The sequence below is a fragment of the Haematobia irritans genome, chromosome 1, assembly GCF_050003625.1.
Source record: "Haematobia irritans isolate KBUSLIRL chromosome 1, ASM5000362v1, whole genome shotgun sequence".
In the NCBI taxonomy this organism is placed as follows: Eukaryota; Metazoa; Arthropoda; class Insecta; order Diptera; family Muscidae; genus Haematobia; species Haematobia irritans.
This window is the reverse complement of record NC_134397.1, coordinates 261992585-262007398: the sequence shown is the minus strand read 5'-3', so window position 1 is coordinate 262007398 and position 14814 is coordinate 261992585. Positions and strand designations below refer to the sequence as shown.

The 14814-nt window shown below is 34.2% G+C and overlaps 1 protein-coding gene across 1 annotated transcript in view; it reads left to right on the top strand.

Moving 5' to 3' along the window:
• Positions 1-1077: 1077 nt before the first annotated feature.
• The window catches only part of puf (ubiquitinyl hydrolase 1 puf), a 37360-nt gene continuing 23623 nt past the window's right edge, over positions 1078-14814 (top strand). Inside the window, exons 1-9 of the mRNA XM_075291482.1 lie at positions 1078-1356; positions 3834-4991; positions 5059-5767; positions 5838-6735; positions 8993-9423; positions 9492-9953; positions 10020-10292; positions 10357-10516; positions 10663-13495. Of these exons, the coding sequence (XP_075147597.1) occupies positions 1302-1356; positions 3834-4991; positions 5059-5767; positions 5838-6735; positions 8993-9423; positions 9492-9953; positions 10020-10292; positions 10357-10516; positions 10663-13495 (6979 nt within the window). The 5' untranslated portion in view covers positions 1078-1301. The remainder of the gene's footprint in view (positions 1357-3833; positions 4992-5058; positions 5768-5837; positions 6736-8992; positions 9424-9491; positions 9954-10019; positions 10293-10356; positions 10517-10662; positions 13496-14814) is intronic.

Genomic DNA, 14814 nt, shown 5'->3' with positions numbered 1-14814 from the left:
GTGACGGCGCTTTTCCGACGAGTTTTTGATATCGTATATGATTGTTTTCAACGTACTGGGGATTCTCAGAAGCGCCCCCAAATTCAAAAAATGTTGGCAGGGATATGATTGTTTTCGACGTAGTGGGGATTCTCAGAAGCGCCCCCAAATTCAAAAAATATTGGCAGGGAAAGTGCTGAAAACATAGTTATTACGCTTAAAATTGTGAAAAGTAAATTGGTGACAAATATTTGACTTTCCAAATGGAATAAAGTGATAGTTTTTCAAATATTTTTCCAGACACGCTGCCTCCATTGGGAATAAAAGTATTGGCTGATAGACGCTACAACATTTAACTTACAACTTGTAACTCAACATCAATCTCTTATTAATGCATAAAAATGTGTTAAATGTGATGTGATAGTCGTATAAATGTTATATTTATGAGAATTTTTAAATGTTTCATAAAATTAATAAACATCTAAACAATCGTGTTTTACTTGACCACAATGATTCTTTTACAATTATCTTAAAATTCACTTTGTCTGATTGTTTGAAGGGGCTCTTATTGGCGTCCTTCTAAATGTATCCAGAAGGGCTCCTAATAATTGCACTCATGCGATACTTTTTTGTAGTAACTTGGCGTGGTACAACTTCTCAATAGTGACGGCGCTTTTCCGAGGAGTTTTGGATATCGTATACGACTGTTTTCGACGTAAAAAAATGTTGGCCGGGTAATATGTTGAGAAATTGTTGCTAACGTGTTGAATTCTACTGTTGAGGGTAATGTCTGTTTTTGTTGAGAACGCGATTTTCTCAAGAATTTCTCAAATTGAATTCTAATCTAATTCTGTGAAAGAAATTTTTGAAAGCGTATTGAATATAAGCATTTCTCCAATGCTTGTGTTTATTGGGCAGACCTATTATTGTGTTTATGTTGCAACTACCCCATTATATTTGGCCTTCTGTTTTGCTCTGACATTTGCGTTTTGCAGAATTATTTCCTATATTGACATTTGCTTCAAATGCGAGACTGAAAAGTATTCACTTACCAACACTGACGACTGATAATTGTTGTAGATATAGTGGAAATAAGAAGAAGAGCATTAAACAATAGTGCAGGATTTTTTTAACAATAATGGATTTTGCAAAAAACCTTTAAAATCGAATGAAAATTTGGATAAACGATTAATAATTGGATGTATCATAAACGTCCGAAGCGGCGGCTAGTAAAAGAAAACTAAGCTTCCACACGTCGGAAAGAATTCTCTGGTCCAATCCCCGTTGTGTGAAGTGTGGAATCGAGAAGAAACTGCCTGGCCATGAGTGGAAATATGTGTGATATGTGCTCGGATTTCCAGCAGCTTCTGGAATCATGTAAGTAACAACAAAGTTAGTGGACTGAGAATTGGATCGCGGTTTTTCCATGGATCATTGCAGATATTTGGTTACCACAGTGGGCTGGTTAAGGAGGGTGTGGGGTTGAGAACTTTCTTTGTTGAGAGACGATGGAACTTTATTGATAAAAAAGCCGGTGATATTGCAATGTTGCTTCGATTCTGGAAAGTGTGTGTGTGCAATGATAGGAAAATAGTTATTTTCCCCAAAAGTACCAGAGCCACACATCGTTCGTATAGAAAATTTCAGTTTTTTCATGTCTTTCACACATACCATAACAATTTCGTGTATATACAAATTGGCAAAGATGGTACAAGGCGCCGAAACTGGTCATTGCATGTTAACTATTATTTCCATAGTAATTTCCAAGTAATAAAATAGTGTTAAAAAAAATTAAGAACTCGAATTGCTTTAGTGAAACGAAATTTGAATTATTGAAATCTCGAACATGCTGTGGGGAATTTCGCGATTTAATAAAATAATATATAGTTGTAACTCATGCCTCAAGTGATCCACACACAAATGAATATGAAATCAATCCATTTCTTTGGAAACCCCTTCTGGGCCTCGTTAGAGGAAGAAAACATTAATTGCTGCAAAATATTTTGAAATAAATTGCGTTAGATTATTCCGCGAATGTGACTAAGATGGGATGTTTCTAGACTGAATGTAGGTGAGCAGCTCGAACTGCAAGATTTGGCGCATTTTATATGTGGTCCTTGGTTATAAATGAGACTCGCATCAGAAAATGTTTTTTTTCTGTGTAGTTGGACCAAACAACTGGTATCAGACGGATTTGAATAAAGATGAGGTAGTTAATTGGTGGAAAAACTTAGTAATGACCGCAATAAGATCGTATTTCTTGAGTGCAGCCTTACTGGAAATATATAAAGATACAATTTTTCAAATACAAATACTGATTGACTGATCATCGGCCAACATAAAACGATGGATCTAAAAACTAAAAAAATGATATACGGTGTGGGGAAGAGATTTTTTTAAGGATTAAGGGTTATGAAATTTGGTATTGTGGTAGTACTAATGCTTATGACATAAGCTTAGTTCTTTATAAGTCTTGATTTTTCCGAATTGACATTGAAGCCTCTACTGGTTTTCACATATTGTCGCGTAAATGAAACGCACGATTTCAGTACGCATTAGATTTGTGTATTTGCACATTCGCAAGATTTTAAATGAAATTTATGTTCACAGTATGGCAACGCAAACCAGATGAATGGTTTACTTAAAGGGTACCAAAGAGTACAAAAAATATTGGACATGGATGATTGAGATGTAAATACAACATAATTCAGCCTTTTGAAAATTCTTACAAATTATACAAAATGGGTAAAAAAATCCACCCAATTCTTTTTTCCTTGAAGAAAAAAAATTTCAATAAAATATTTCCAATTAAAATTTTAATTGAATTTTAAAAAATATTCAATTAAAATTTTAATTGTTTTAACAACTTTTTAAATTAAAACAAAAACCAATCACAAAAATTAAAAGTACAATTAATTTAATTGGATAAATAAATGTTTTAATTTATTTTGGTGATTGACACTATCATTTCTGTGATTGAAGACATTAATTAATTTAATTGGAAAAATTCAGTTCTTGATGGAATCCAAAAATTATTTTTTTGTGTGTATATATAGAGGAAATTAAAAATTAAATAAAAAAAGTCTACACGCCCGACCATTCGGCCAGGCCAAATGTTATGTACTCTACACCATGGATTGTCTAAAAAATTGTACCAAAGACTGGTGAAATTTTTAGAATTTTATTCTTTAACTTTGTTTTCTAAATTGGTAGTTAGAGAGCCAAATTTCAACCAGATCGTATGAGACTTCAGAAGTCAAATCTTAGGGAGCGTTTTATATGGGGCTATATATAATTAAGAACCGGCATCGATCGATTTTTGGGTGGTTGTTACAACGCATATCCATACATTGCGTACCATATTTCAATGGGAACGTACGAAATTTGCTCTTCCCAAAGACTCCGTAAGTGAAATATGGGGGCAGGTTTATATGGGAGCTGTACCTTAAAGTGGTCCGATATGGCTCATTTGCAGTACCACCCGACCTACGTCAATAACAACTACTTGTACCAGTTTTCGACAACTAATTATACAAGTTTCGATTGGATGTTAGGGTGATTTCAACAGACGGACGGACTTTCGCTTGATCGACTCGGAACCATAACCCGGAATATACAAACTTTATTGGGTCTGAGACTAATATTTCGAAGTGTTACAAACGAAATAACAAAGTTAGTATACATACCTTCATACTATGGTGGAGGGTATAAAAATGAGACATTTCCTCGAAAACAAAGCCCATACATTGATGTGCCCTTACACTGAAGTGATGTAAATTTTGAATATTCCCTTAAGACTTTCTTTTTATACAATATATTGCATTTTAAATTTGTCTCTTTTTTACTTCTTTTAGATGAAGCACGAATAACCAGCAATGATGCCAAGCATTCAATCATATTCAAAAGTGAAATTGAAACTGCATTTGGTTACATACAAGCATGGCCTCAAAGACAATGCATGTGTCTATATCGAGATGTAAAAAATTTCGAACGTTTCAATTTACTCATACAGTCTATGATATGTCTTGCAGTTCATCATCTGAAACACATTAAACGTCTAATAGAAGATTATAAAAAGATCACTGCCCATGCAGCAGAAGCACAAGCAGCCGCAGCACATGGACTAACACAAGTTCCACAATCATCATCGAGTATACAAGGTGAGGAAAAATCAGAGGATATATCTAAAAATGAAGAGAAGAATAAAGATGAAAAGGACGGCAATAATACGACAGCACAAGCACAAAATAACAGTAAAATGGAAGAAAATAAATCGAACGACAAGTTAACTGGCTCTTCAGGTGAAGAGGAAAAACCTCCACCACCACCATCAATGTCATTATCATCGTCACAAGGTGGTCCATCATCATCTTTGGCACCATCTGCGGCATCAAATACAGCATCGTCATCTTCACCATCATCGTCTTCTGCACCATCAACAACAGTATCCCAGCACACAGAAGAGCCATGGATTTTACCTGAAGTGGAGAAACTTCTTCTTTTGGTCTCCAAAATCTTTTTGCTGAACTTCCCTTTGTATATAGCCTATAAGCATGGAACCCATGCCCGTCTCGATGATATATCTGCCGAAGAAGCTCAGCACTTGGCCATATTCTGTGATTTGCATGATAATGATATTCCAGTGCATTTGCTACGAAACACTAGCTTATTTTGTAATTCCAATGGATTTTCTGCCATGAAATTGTGTTTTGATCAACCCGATTTGCCAGTGACCACGGCTCATGCAATAACAGCCACAGTTTCGAATATAAAACTTTGGCTTCATTACGGTTGTATAGTTCAACTATATGTACCATTAAGAAGTAAAATATTGCAGTACATGTGTAAGTTATCGGATCAGAATCTGAGAACAGCTGCCACAAGGGCTATGGCGGATTTTGTTTGGTCTGCCGTTAGAGATCCTTTGGATGCTTCGGTGAGTTTTGATGTGGAAGGATTGGCCTTGGCTTTCAAGTATTTTACATCGACAACTCTGACAATGCGTTTGGCGGGTAAGTTTAGCAATGGCAAAACAAAAGTCATTTCGGAGTAGCACCAGTTTTCCATTTGTTTCTTTAGGTATCACACAAATCAATGCTCACATTAATATTTTTGGGGAAATCGAAACTGTTGGTGAATTTGAAGTTGTGGCTCAAAAAATTGGCAATTGGTTAACCGAAAATCAAATAATTCAACATCTCTTTGGACCAAATTTGCATGTAGAGGTATTAAAACAGGCTCATATTGTTTTGAATTTTCTCGCCGTGGAGAATCAAATCACCGAAGAACACATCAAACTAATATGGCAAGCAACACAACAACTGAAACATTGTTCGAAAGCCATATTCGATATTTTACCATCGTTAGTAAAGAATTTAGCACCAAAACCTGCAATGTATTTGTATACATTGTTGTGTCGCATGGATCCAAAGGAGCACACAGAACAGAGTATTTATATAGCATCGGCCCTAACAAAACTCATATGGTCTAGGGACAGTGCCCAATTAAGTCTAGAAGAGGAATTGATGGCTGCCAATGCTACTGCGACTAGTTCAGATAGTGGCAGTATGGATGGTAGCAATTCAGATGAAGGTAATGGAGATGATAGTAGTCTGGCCAGTGCTCGAAAAAGTCCCATAGACATCGAGAATGTATGTTCATCGGATACGGGTGTAACACCTTGCAAACAGGCTAGACGCCGACGTCACATTTGTGATCCAACCGAAGAGAAAGGAAAGCAAATTTCTGAAGATGATATAAAAATGATAGGCTCCAAAGTAGATATGAAGTGAGTATTAAGAAACCATAAAATATTTTCCCCATCTAATCATTGTACTTCCAATTACATCTTTGTTTAGAATGAAAAATCATAGAATTGTCAATATCATTGATAATTCGAGCAGTGAAGATGACCTACCCCAAGGGTCGTTAAACATAACTCTACACCGCAAAAAGTCACGCAAGCGTCGTAAGAATAACACCAATATGCCATTGACACGTTTAGCTTACGAAATTGTTGAAGCCATATGTGATGGTGGTGAAGATGAAGCTTCCAGTGATGATGGTGACGATGGGGATGATGGAGAAGGTGAATTACTTAATGACAGCGATGATTGCAGTGATCCCGGTCAAGTGCCCACAGCTGTCCTAAAACATTTACATGGCGAAGGACCCTATATACGAGCTATTGCCGAAACGCATATTAGTGAGTTACTGAGTGGGGCTGAAAATGAGGGAAGTTACTCTTCACCTATCAGCATAAAATCGGATAAGAATTTGGGTGATTTTGATGATGAAGATGTTTCACCATGCGAAGAGGAAATAGCTCAGCTTGTCAGCTCACATGCTCAACGTGTTTCACAAAATAATTGTATGCCACCTGCATTGGCTGCTGCAGCGGCAGCAATGGCTGCGGCCCATACAGCCATGTCAATGCAAAAAAATGATGCAAATGTTGCTGCGGCAGCTACTTTGGCTGCTGTAGCTGCTGTTGCCACAGGAAATGCTGCTCAACAATCATTGCTGGCAATGCAACAACAAGCTAACGCTGCCAAAGCTGCTTCAATGAGTTCCCTCACATCATCGGCAATGGGAAATAAACACAACAATGACACAGATATGGATGTCAGTAGTGGAAGCTTGAGTAAAGAGTGTAGTAAGGCATCATTGTCTCCGCAACAACCAACGTTCAAAATAAATGATGTCTGTCAGCCGGGAAATACTTTACTGTGGGATTTGTTGCAGGATGATAAAATTGTGAGTATTATAATAAAGTGGATCACACATCATTGTGAGACTGTCTATCTCACCAACTTGTTCACAAAATTTTATTTTTGTAGAAAATTTTGTCAAAATTGCATTTTTGTAGAGAATTTTGTCAACATTTTATTTCTATAGAAAATTTTGTCAAAATTTTATTTCTATAGAAAATTTTGACAAAATTTTATCTCTATAGAAAATTTTGACAAAATTTTATTTCTATAGAACATTTTGACAAAATTTTATTTCTATAGAAAATTTTGTCAAAATTTTATTTCTATAGAAAATTTTGTCAAAATTTTATTTCTATAGAAGAGTTTGTCAAAATTTTATTTCTATAGAAAATTTTGTCAAAATTTTATTTCTATAGAAAATTTTGTCAACATTTTATTTCTATAGAAAATTTTGTCAACATTTTATTTCTATAGAAAATTGTCAAAAGTTTTTTTTATAGAAAATTTTGTCAAAATTTTTATTGTATAGAACATTTTGTCAAAATTTTATTTCTATAGAAAATTTTGTCAAAATTGTATTGCTATAGAAAAGATTGTTTTGGACATTTAATACTTACTGTGAAAAAAAAAATAGAAAATTCTGCCAAAATTTTATTCTATTGAAAATTTTGTCAAAATTTTCTTTCTATAGAAAATTTTGTAAAATTTTATTTCTATAGAAAATTTTGTCAAAATTTTATGTCTACAGAAAATTTTGTCAACATTTTATTTCTATAGAAATTTGTCAAAATTTTATTTTTATAGAAAATTTTGTCAAAATTTTATTTCTATAGAAAATTTTATCAAAATTTTATTTCTATAGAAAATTTTGTAAAAATTTTATTTCTATAGAAAATTTTGTCAACATTTTATTTCTATAGAAAATTTTGTCAAAATTGTATTTCTATAGAAAATTTTGTCAAAATTTTATTTCTATAGAAAATTTTGTCAAAATTTTATTTCTATAGAAAATTTTGTCAAAATATTATTTTTATAGAAAATTTTGTCAAAATTTTATTTCTATAGAAAATTTTGTCAAAATTTTATTTCTATATAAAATTTTGTCAAAATTTTATTTCTATAGAAAATTTTAACAAAATTTTATTTCTATAGAAAATTTTGTCAAAATTTTATTTCTATAGAAAATTTTGTCAAAATTTTATTTCTATAGAAAATTTTGTCAAAATTTTATTTCTATAGAAAATTTTGTCAAAATTTTATTTCTATATAAAATTTTGTCAAAATTTTATTTCTATAGAAAATTTTGTCAAAATTTTATTTCTATAGAAAATTTTGTCAACATTTTATTTCTATAGAAAATTGTCAAAAGTTTTTTTTATAGAAAATTTTGTCAAAATTTTTATTGTATAGAACATTTTGTCAAAATTTTATTTCTATAGAAAATTTTGTCAAAATTGTATTGCTATAGAAAAGATTGTTTTGGACATTTAATACTTACTGTGAAAAAAAAAAAAAATAGAAAATTCTGCCAAAATTTTATTCTATTGAAAATTTTGTCAAAATTTTATTTTTACAGAAAATTTTGTCAAAAATTTATTTCTATATAAAATTTTGTCAAAATTTTATTTCTATAGAAAATATTGTCAACATTTTATTTCTATAGAAAATTTTGTCAAATATTTATTTCTATAGAAAATTTTGTCAAAATTTTTTTTTATAGGAAATTTTGTCAACATTTGACTTTTATAGAAAATTTTGTAAAAATTTTATTTCTAAAGAAAATTTTGTCAACATTTATTTCTATAGAAATTTTGTCAAAATTTTATTTCTATTGAAAATATTGTCAAAATTTTATTTCTATAGAAAATTTTGTCAAAATTTTATTTCTACAGAAAATTTTGTCAAAATTTTATTTCTATAGAAAATTTTGTCAAATATTTATTTCTATAGAAAATTTTATCAAAAAAATTTTCCATAGAAAATTATGTCAAAATTTTATTTCTATAGATAAAATTTAGTCAAAATGTTAGTAGTCCTTTGTAATTTATATAAATTGGCCGCTATGTGGCTTCAAATTACATGATGAAAATAAAATAAAGTAAATATTATTTCTATAGAAAATTTTGTCAAAATTTTATTTCTATAGAAAATCTTGTCAGAGAGGAACATTTTGCAAACAAAAAAATTTACCTTTTTTGCGGCAACCGTGATAACAATGCCTCTATTTTCCATTTTCATCTTACTACTCCTATTTAGTACATAATTTAATTTATCAACATAAATCTAATCTTCTTGCACAGGGACAACTTGGCGAATCATTAGCTCTAGAAGCAGAAAAGGCTTTGGCAACGCTATTGTGCTTTAGTAATGATCGTCATTTGCGTACAAAATTCATTGAAGGTTGTTTACAAAATTTGGCCAACAACAAGAGTGTCATAGTCTCCTTGCGTTTGCTACCCAAATTATTTGCATCATTTCAACAGTTTCGTCCATCTGATACCCATCAAGTAACAATGTGGGCTGAACGTCAACATCGCATGATGCATCATTTCTTCAACAACATAAAGTACTATGCCAAAAAACATATGGAAATCTTAGTTGCAAAAGCTGCAGGAGAGCAATCTACAAGTGGAAGTGAGTTGTCATTATATTCGCATAAGACGCAAGTGTCTGTGCGTTTACAATTCCTATCCTCCATATTTTCATCGATGGGATCTCCAAAGACATTCCGGTAAGTTTTTCTATATATTCGAAAATTTTCATCAGGATTGGACTAACGTATAACTATTGATTCGACAGATTAACTTTAGAACAAGTAGATGCTTTATGGGAGTGGTTGGCGCATGATCCCGACTGTTGTGACTGTTATTTCTCTTGGTTACAAAGCCAAGCCAAGGGTGGTGATCAACATGCCTTGGGATTAGATGCTTTGCAGCATTTGTATTTGAAGAAGTTGCCCGAATTGAGACCTGAAGATTTTTCTATGGTTGCTTTGGGCCTATTCCAACAGCTATGTAGTTTAGCTCGCATGGCCATTGCTCACTATGAAAAACAAATGGATGCAATTTCCACAAATTCTTCGAATATTGTTGGCATGTTTCATCTATGGAAAATAGCCCTAAGAGCCCATACATCAGAGGTGTCATTGGCAGCTATACAATACATAAATATGTACTATATGGGTCAGCAATTGAGATTGGAAAAGGAATTTGTTTCCCAGTGTATGGAACATCTAGTGCAAGCAGCCAATGCCTTGGAATGGTAAGACGAAACGAAATTATTTTAAAAACTTTAATCTTTAATATCAAAATGTTTTCCCTTAAATAGCAACAACGAAGATGAGAATGCCCTGATGTGTGTACAACGTGGTTTAATGCTATTAAATACCCATTTGGATACATTTCGCAGACGTTATGCTTTTCACTTGCGTCGTTGGGCCATTGAAGGTCAAGGTATCGGCTCTCATAGTAATCTGAAGAATGAAGGCTCTGGACCTGCCATACGTATAATATTACAACCAGCTGGTCTATCGGAAAAATCAATTTTGCATATGCATGCATGTGATTTAATTGCCGACCTCAAAGCAGAAATATCAAAATGGTTAGAGAATTCGTGTAAAATATTTTGAGGGCTTATGTCTTTAAGGTTTTCGAAATCGTTACAGGTGGGAAAACTTACAAGGTACTTCTAGTTCGGGAGTATCGGCACCTGTTTTAGGTCTTCTTTTGAGTGAGGGGCCATTACGAATTATTACCCAAGGCCAGGAACTTTCATCGGAATATGATGAGAGAACTTTAGGTGATGCTGGATTTAAGGATAACCAGGTAATGATAATGTACAGTGATGATTGCTTTCTAAGGAGTAGAAATATATGGAAAAATTAAAATTAAATTAAACACTACATTTTAGTTTTTTTTTCATTATTTATGAAGAGATAAATTAACCATCTTAAAATTCGGTTTATTTGCAGATCGTCTATGTCTCATTAGGTGGCCGTAGTGCAAGACGCAAGGAAACGAATATTGATCATCCTTCGATGCAACCACCACCACCGAAAGAATGTTTACCCACAGTATTATTGTTGCAACCAAAGTATTTTGAAAAACTCTTTTGTCTAATGCAAACTTTGGGTGATATGAAACCACAACCGAATAACTTACAATTGCATACAAAAGCTCAGATTTTGTCACGTCGCGTTTGGGATATTTTAGCGATATTACCCACAAATCCCACAATATTGGATGCATTCAAAAGTTTGGCCAATGATCTGACCATTTGTGATCAATTCGAAAGTGGTCAAGAGGAGGAGAAAACGAGTAAGCTGAAAGAGATCAAACAAAAATTGTGTGATCTATTGGATCCCAGTAACTTGCAGAAATTTATGTACTCTTTGCACATAGTAGAAAGTTTGGCATTGCATAGTGTTTTCCAACAACGTGGTGGTGCTCCATGTTGTGGTGGGGTAAATGGCAATATCATTACGGTTGAAAGTTCGAACAGTCGAGGATCATCAGTAACGAAAGCAAAGAAATCTGGTAACAGTTGTACAGGTGGCTCTGGTGGTTCCGGTTCTGGTAGTGGGGGTAGTATATCGGGCTCTGGGTCCAGAAGACGTAGCAGTATCGAGGGCTCGCAAAATTCTCAAAATATAAGGGATGACGATACGCGAAAGCCTATGAGCGGTGATGAGAAGGAGAAAGATTCGGGCGATTCACAAAAGGAATTAAATTCTTCAATGGATACACCCGAAAATCATCATCATCATCATCAAAACTCATCGCATAATGCAAATGACAAAGAAAACAGTCCCATTAAGCAGACAACAAAGAGAATCAAAAAATCCGACAGTTCATCCATACAATCGGCCGATGAATCGCCGAGTAGTAATGCCAGCCAGCCAGATAACAAATGGAGTGAAAGCTTTATACGAAGTGGTGGTTTGAAACACCTCTATGACATTTTCATATCTGGACAATTACAACAAAGCTCATATCCCAAAGAGTTGCTCAATGAATGGCGACATGATTGTTTGGCCAGTTTGTTGCGCATTTTATGGTTACTTGGTTTCGAAGAGGATTTCCATGAAGATATGCTTGTCTCGATTTCCAAACCAAAAGAATTTATGCTACAAATGATGACTGTGGATACATGTCTTAGACGTTTATCATCCATCTTGAATGATGAGGCCTACAGTAATTACTTGGCCACTACATCAAGTTATCAATATCATCACTTGAGGACCGGATTTTGGGGTAGGGCCCAGGTTGTACAATTTGCTATGAATATTATGGTGAGTTTTGTACATGCATCGGCTGATGCCAGGCGGTCGTTGTGGGCCCATGCCGAGTATTGTAGTTGGGTGCAAAAATTCATATTGGAAGATCCGGAGCCTGCTGTGCGGCGTGAAATTTGTGCTGGCCTCTATCGCATTTGTTTGGGCAATTCTCAGAGCTACCAATTGCTTTTGGCTCCACTCTTGAGAAAGCTAATCTCATTCCTGCCAGTTGCAGAGAAGATGACATCATACAACCATAATCCCTATATGTTAAGTGATGATGGTAAAGAACCCTATGGACCAGCATGTCGTGATTACTTCTGGCTCTTGGCAAGATTAGTGGATACCCTATCGCCCGATATGGTAAAATCCTCCTTGGAGTCTTCGTCCTTTAATGAAGATGCCATTGATATTGAGAAACTATGCCAATCGGTGGCCCAAAGTATATTGACCAGAGAATTTTATGAAACTCGTTATGGCATGCAGGACGATGGACTGGTGGGCCTAATCAATCTCATGTCGAATTTAGTTAAATATGATCCCACCTTTAAATTTAGTCCAAAAGCCATACAATTTATAGAGCAAATATTTGAATTCTTGTTCGATATGCCTTCACCGAATAATCGTCAGAAACCCAAATGTAAGTCGGCCACTTCTCGAGCGGCCGCCTATGATCTTTTGGTGGAGTTGTGTAAGAATTGTCCCAAGAACTATACCTTTTTGCATCAGAAGCTATTGGCCCAACATACACCTGGGCCTAAACCACCATATCCTTGGGATTATTGGCCCCGAGATGAGGGTCGTTCCGAGTGTGGCTATGTGGGATTAACGAATTTAGGAGCAACTTGTTATATGGCTTCATGTATTCAGCATTTGTATATGATGCCCCAGGCCAGGGCGGCCGTACTGCGAGTACCTGCTGGCAAAGCGCAGAAACATGCTCCTACCCTACTTGAACTGCAACGAATGTTTGCCTATCTCCTGGAATCGGAAAGAAAAGCCTATAATCCACGATCATTTTGTCGAGTCTATCAAATGGATCATCAGCCTTTGAATACAGGCGAACAAAAAGATATGGCCGAATTTTTCATAGATCTTGTATCGAAATTGGAAGAAATGACTCCCGATCTAAAGGATTTGGTTAAGCGTTTATTTTGTGGCACACTAAGCAATAATGTCGTCTCCTTGGACTGTGATCATGTCTCGCGGACAGCTGAAGAATTTTATACTGTTCGTTGTCAGGTGGCCGATATGCGTAATCTTCAAGAATCTCTGGATGAGGTTACCGTTAAGGATACCCTCGAAGGTGATAATATGTACACATGTTCGCAATGTGGCAAAAAGGTGAGAGCTGAAAAACGGGCCTGTTTCAAAAAACTACCACAGATTTTATGCTTCAACACTATGCGTTACACTTTTAATATGGTAACCATGCTGAAGGAGAAAGTCAATACGCATTTCTCATTTCCCATGCGTTTAAATATGTCCGATTATGTGGAGAAAACATTGATGCCACATCAATATAAAGGTAAGAATTATATAAAATAAACATAAGCAGGCAACTTTTTGTAAAATATTGGAAAATTTGACTTTTCAGATTTAAGATTTTTCAAATTTGAAAAACCGCTACATTCGATTTTTTAAAAATTCATTCGTTTTAATTTTAAAATATTTTAATGACAATCAAAAGGCCAATTTTGTCAGTAAAATTTGGAAAAGTTCCAAATTTCAACTTTTCACTTATAAAAAATTTTCAAAATTTGAAAAACGTCGACATTCGAATTTTTAAAATGTTGCTTATAACTATAAATAAAAAAATGAGGACAAAATGTCGACTTTTTGAAAAATTTGGAATACTTGACTTTTCAATTTTCATATTTTTAAAAATTAGAAAAACATCCACATTTGAATTTTTATATTTTCAAATTTTAATTTTATAAGATTGAAATGGGAACACAAGTCAACTTTTTTTTTTAATTTGGAAAAGTTTGTTTGTTATTGTTGGTTTCTATTCAATCATTATTGTTGTTTTTGATTTCAGCTTAAAAGCTTTTTTTTTTAAAGTTGACTTTTCAACTTTAAGATTTAAAAAAAAAAAATTAAAAAACATCCACATTCGAATTTTTGAAAGTTTGACATTTTTATTTTAAAAGGCTGTTATTAAAAAGTCATCATTTTTGGCATCGCAACTTTGAACTTTTTGGCTTAAAGGGAGCTACATCACAGTCAATATTTGATTATGGTCACTAACCGACGTCGATGATCGATTATTTGATTTGAATTGTTTTTCGAAAATTTTTGATATTGAAGATTACAAAAACTCGACTTCTATTTTTTTTGACAAAAAATCGATAAATCGAAAAATCGATTTTCGGCTTTAGTGGCTAATTTGTTTGAAAAAAGTGGGGTAGCGTCTTTTGCGAAAGTATATTTTATTTCCCAATTTTGGAGATTTTAAAATGGACGCACATCACTATCATTTTACCCTAAACCACAGTGGTCAGGGTATAATAAATTTGATCTGCCAAAAAATGTGCCTACCAGAAATATTAATTTTAGACCCCATAAGAGCCACCGTGGTGCAATGGTTAGCATGCCCGCCTTGCATACACAAGGTCGTGGGTTCGAATCCTGCTTCAACTGAACACCAAGTTTTTTCAGCGGTGGATTATCCCACCTCAGTAATGCTCGTGACATTTATGAAGGTTTCAAAGCTTCTCTAAGTGGTTTCACTGCAATGTGGAACGCCGTTCGGACTCGGCTATAAAAAGGAGGTCCCTTGTCATTGAGCTTAACATGGAATCGGGCAGCACTCAGTGATAAGAGAGAAGTGGTATCACAATGAAC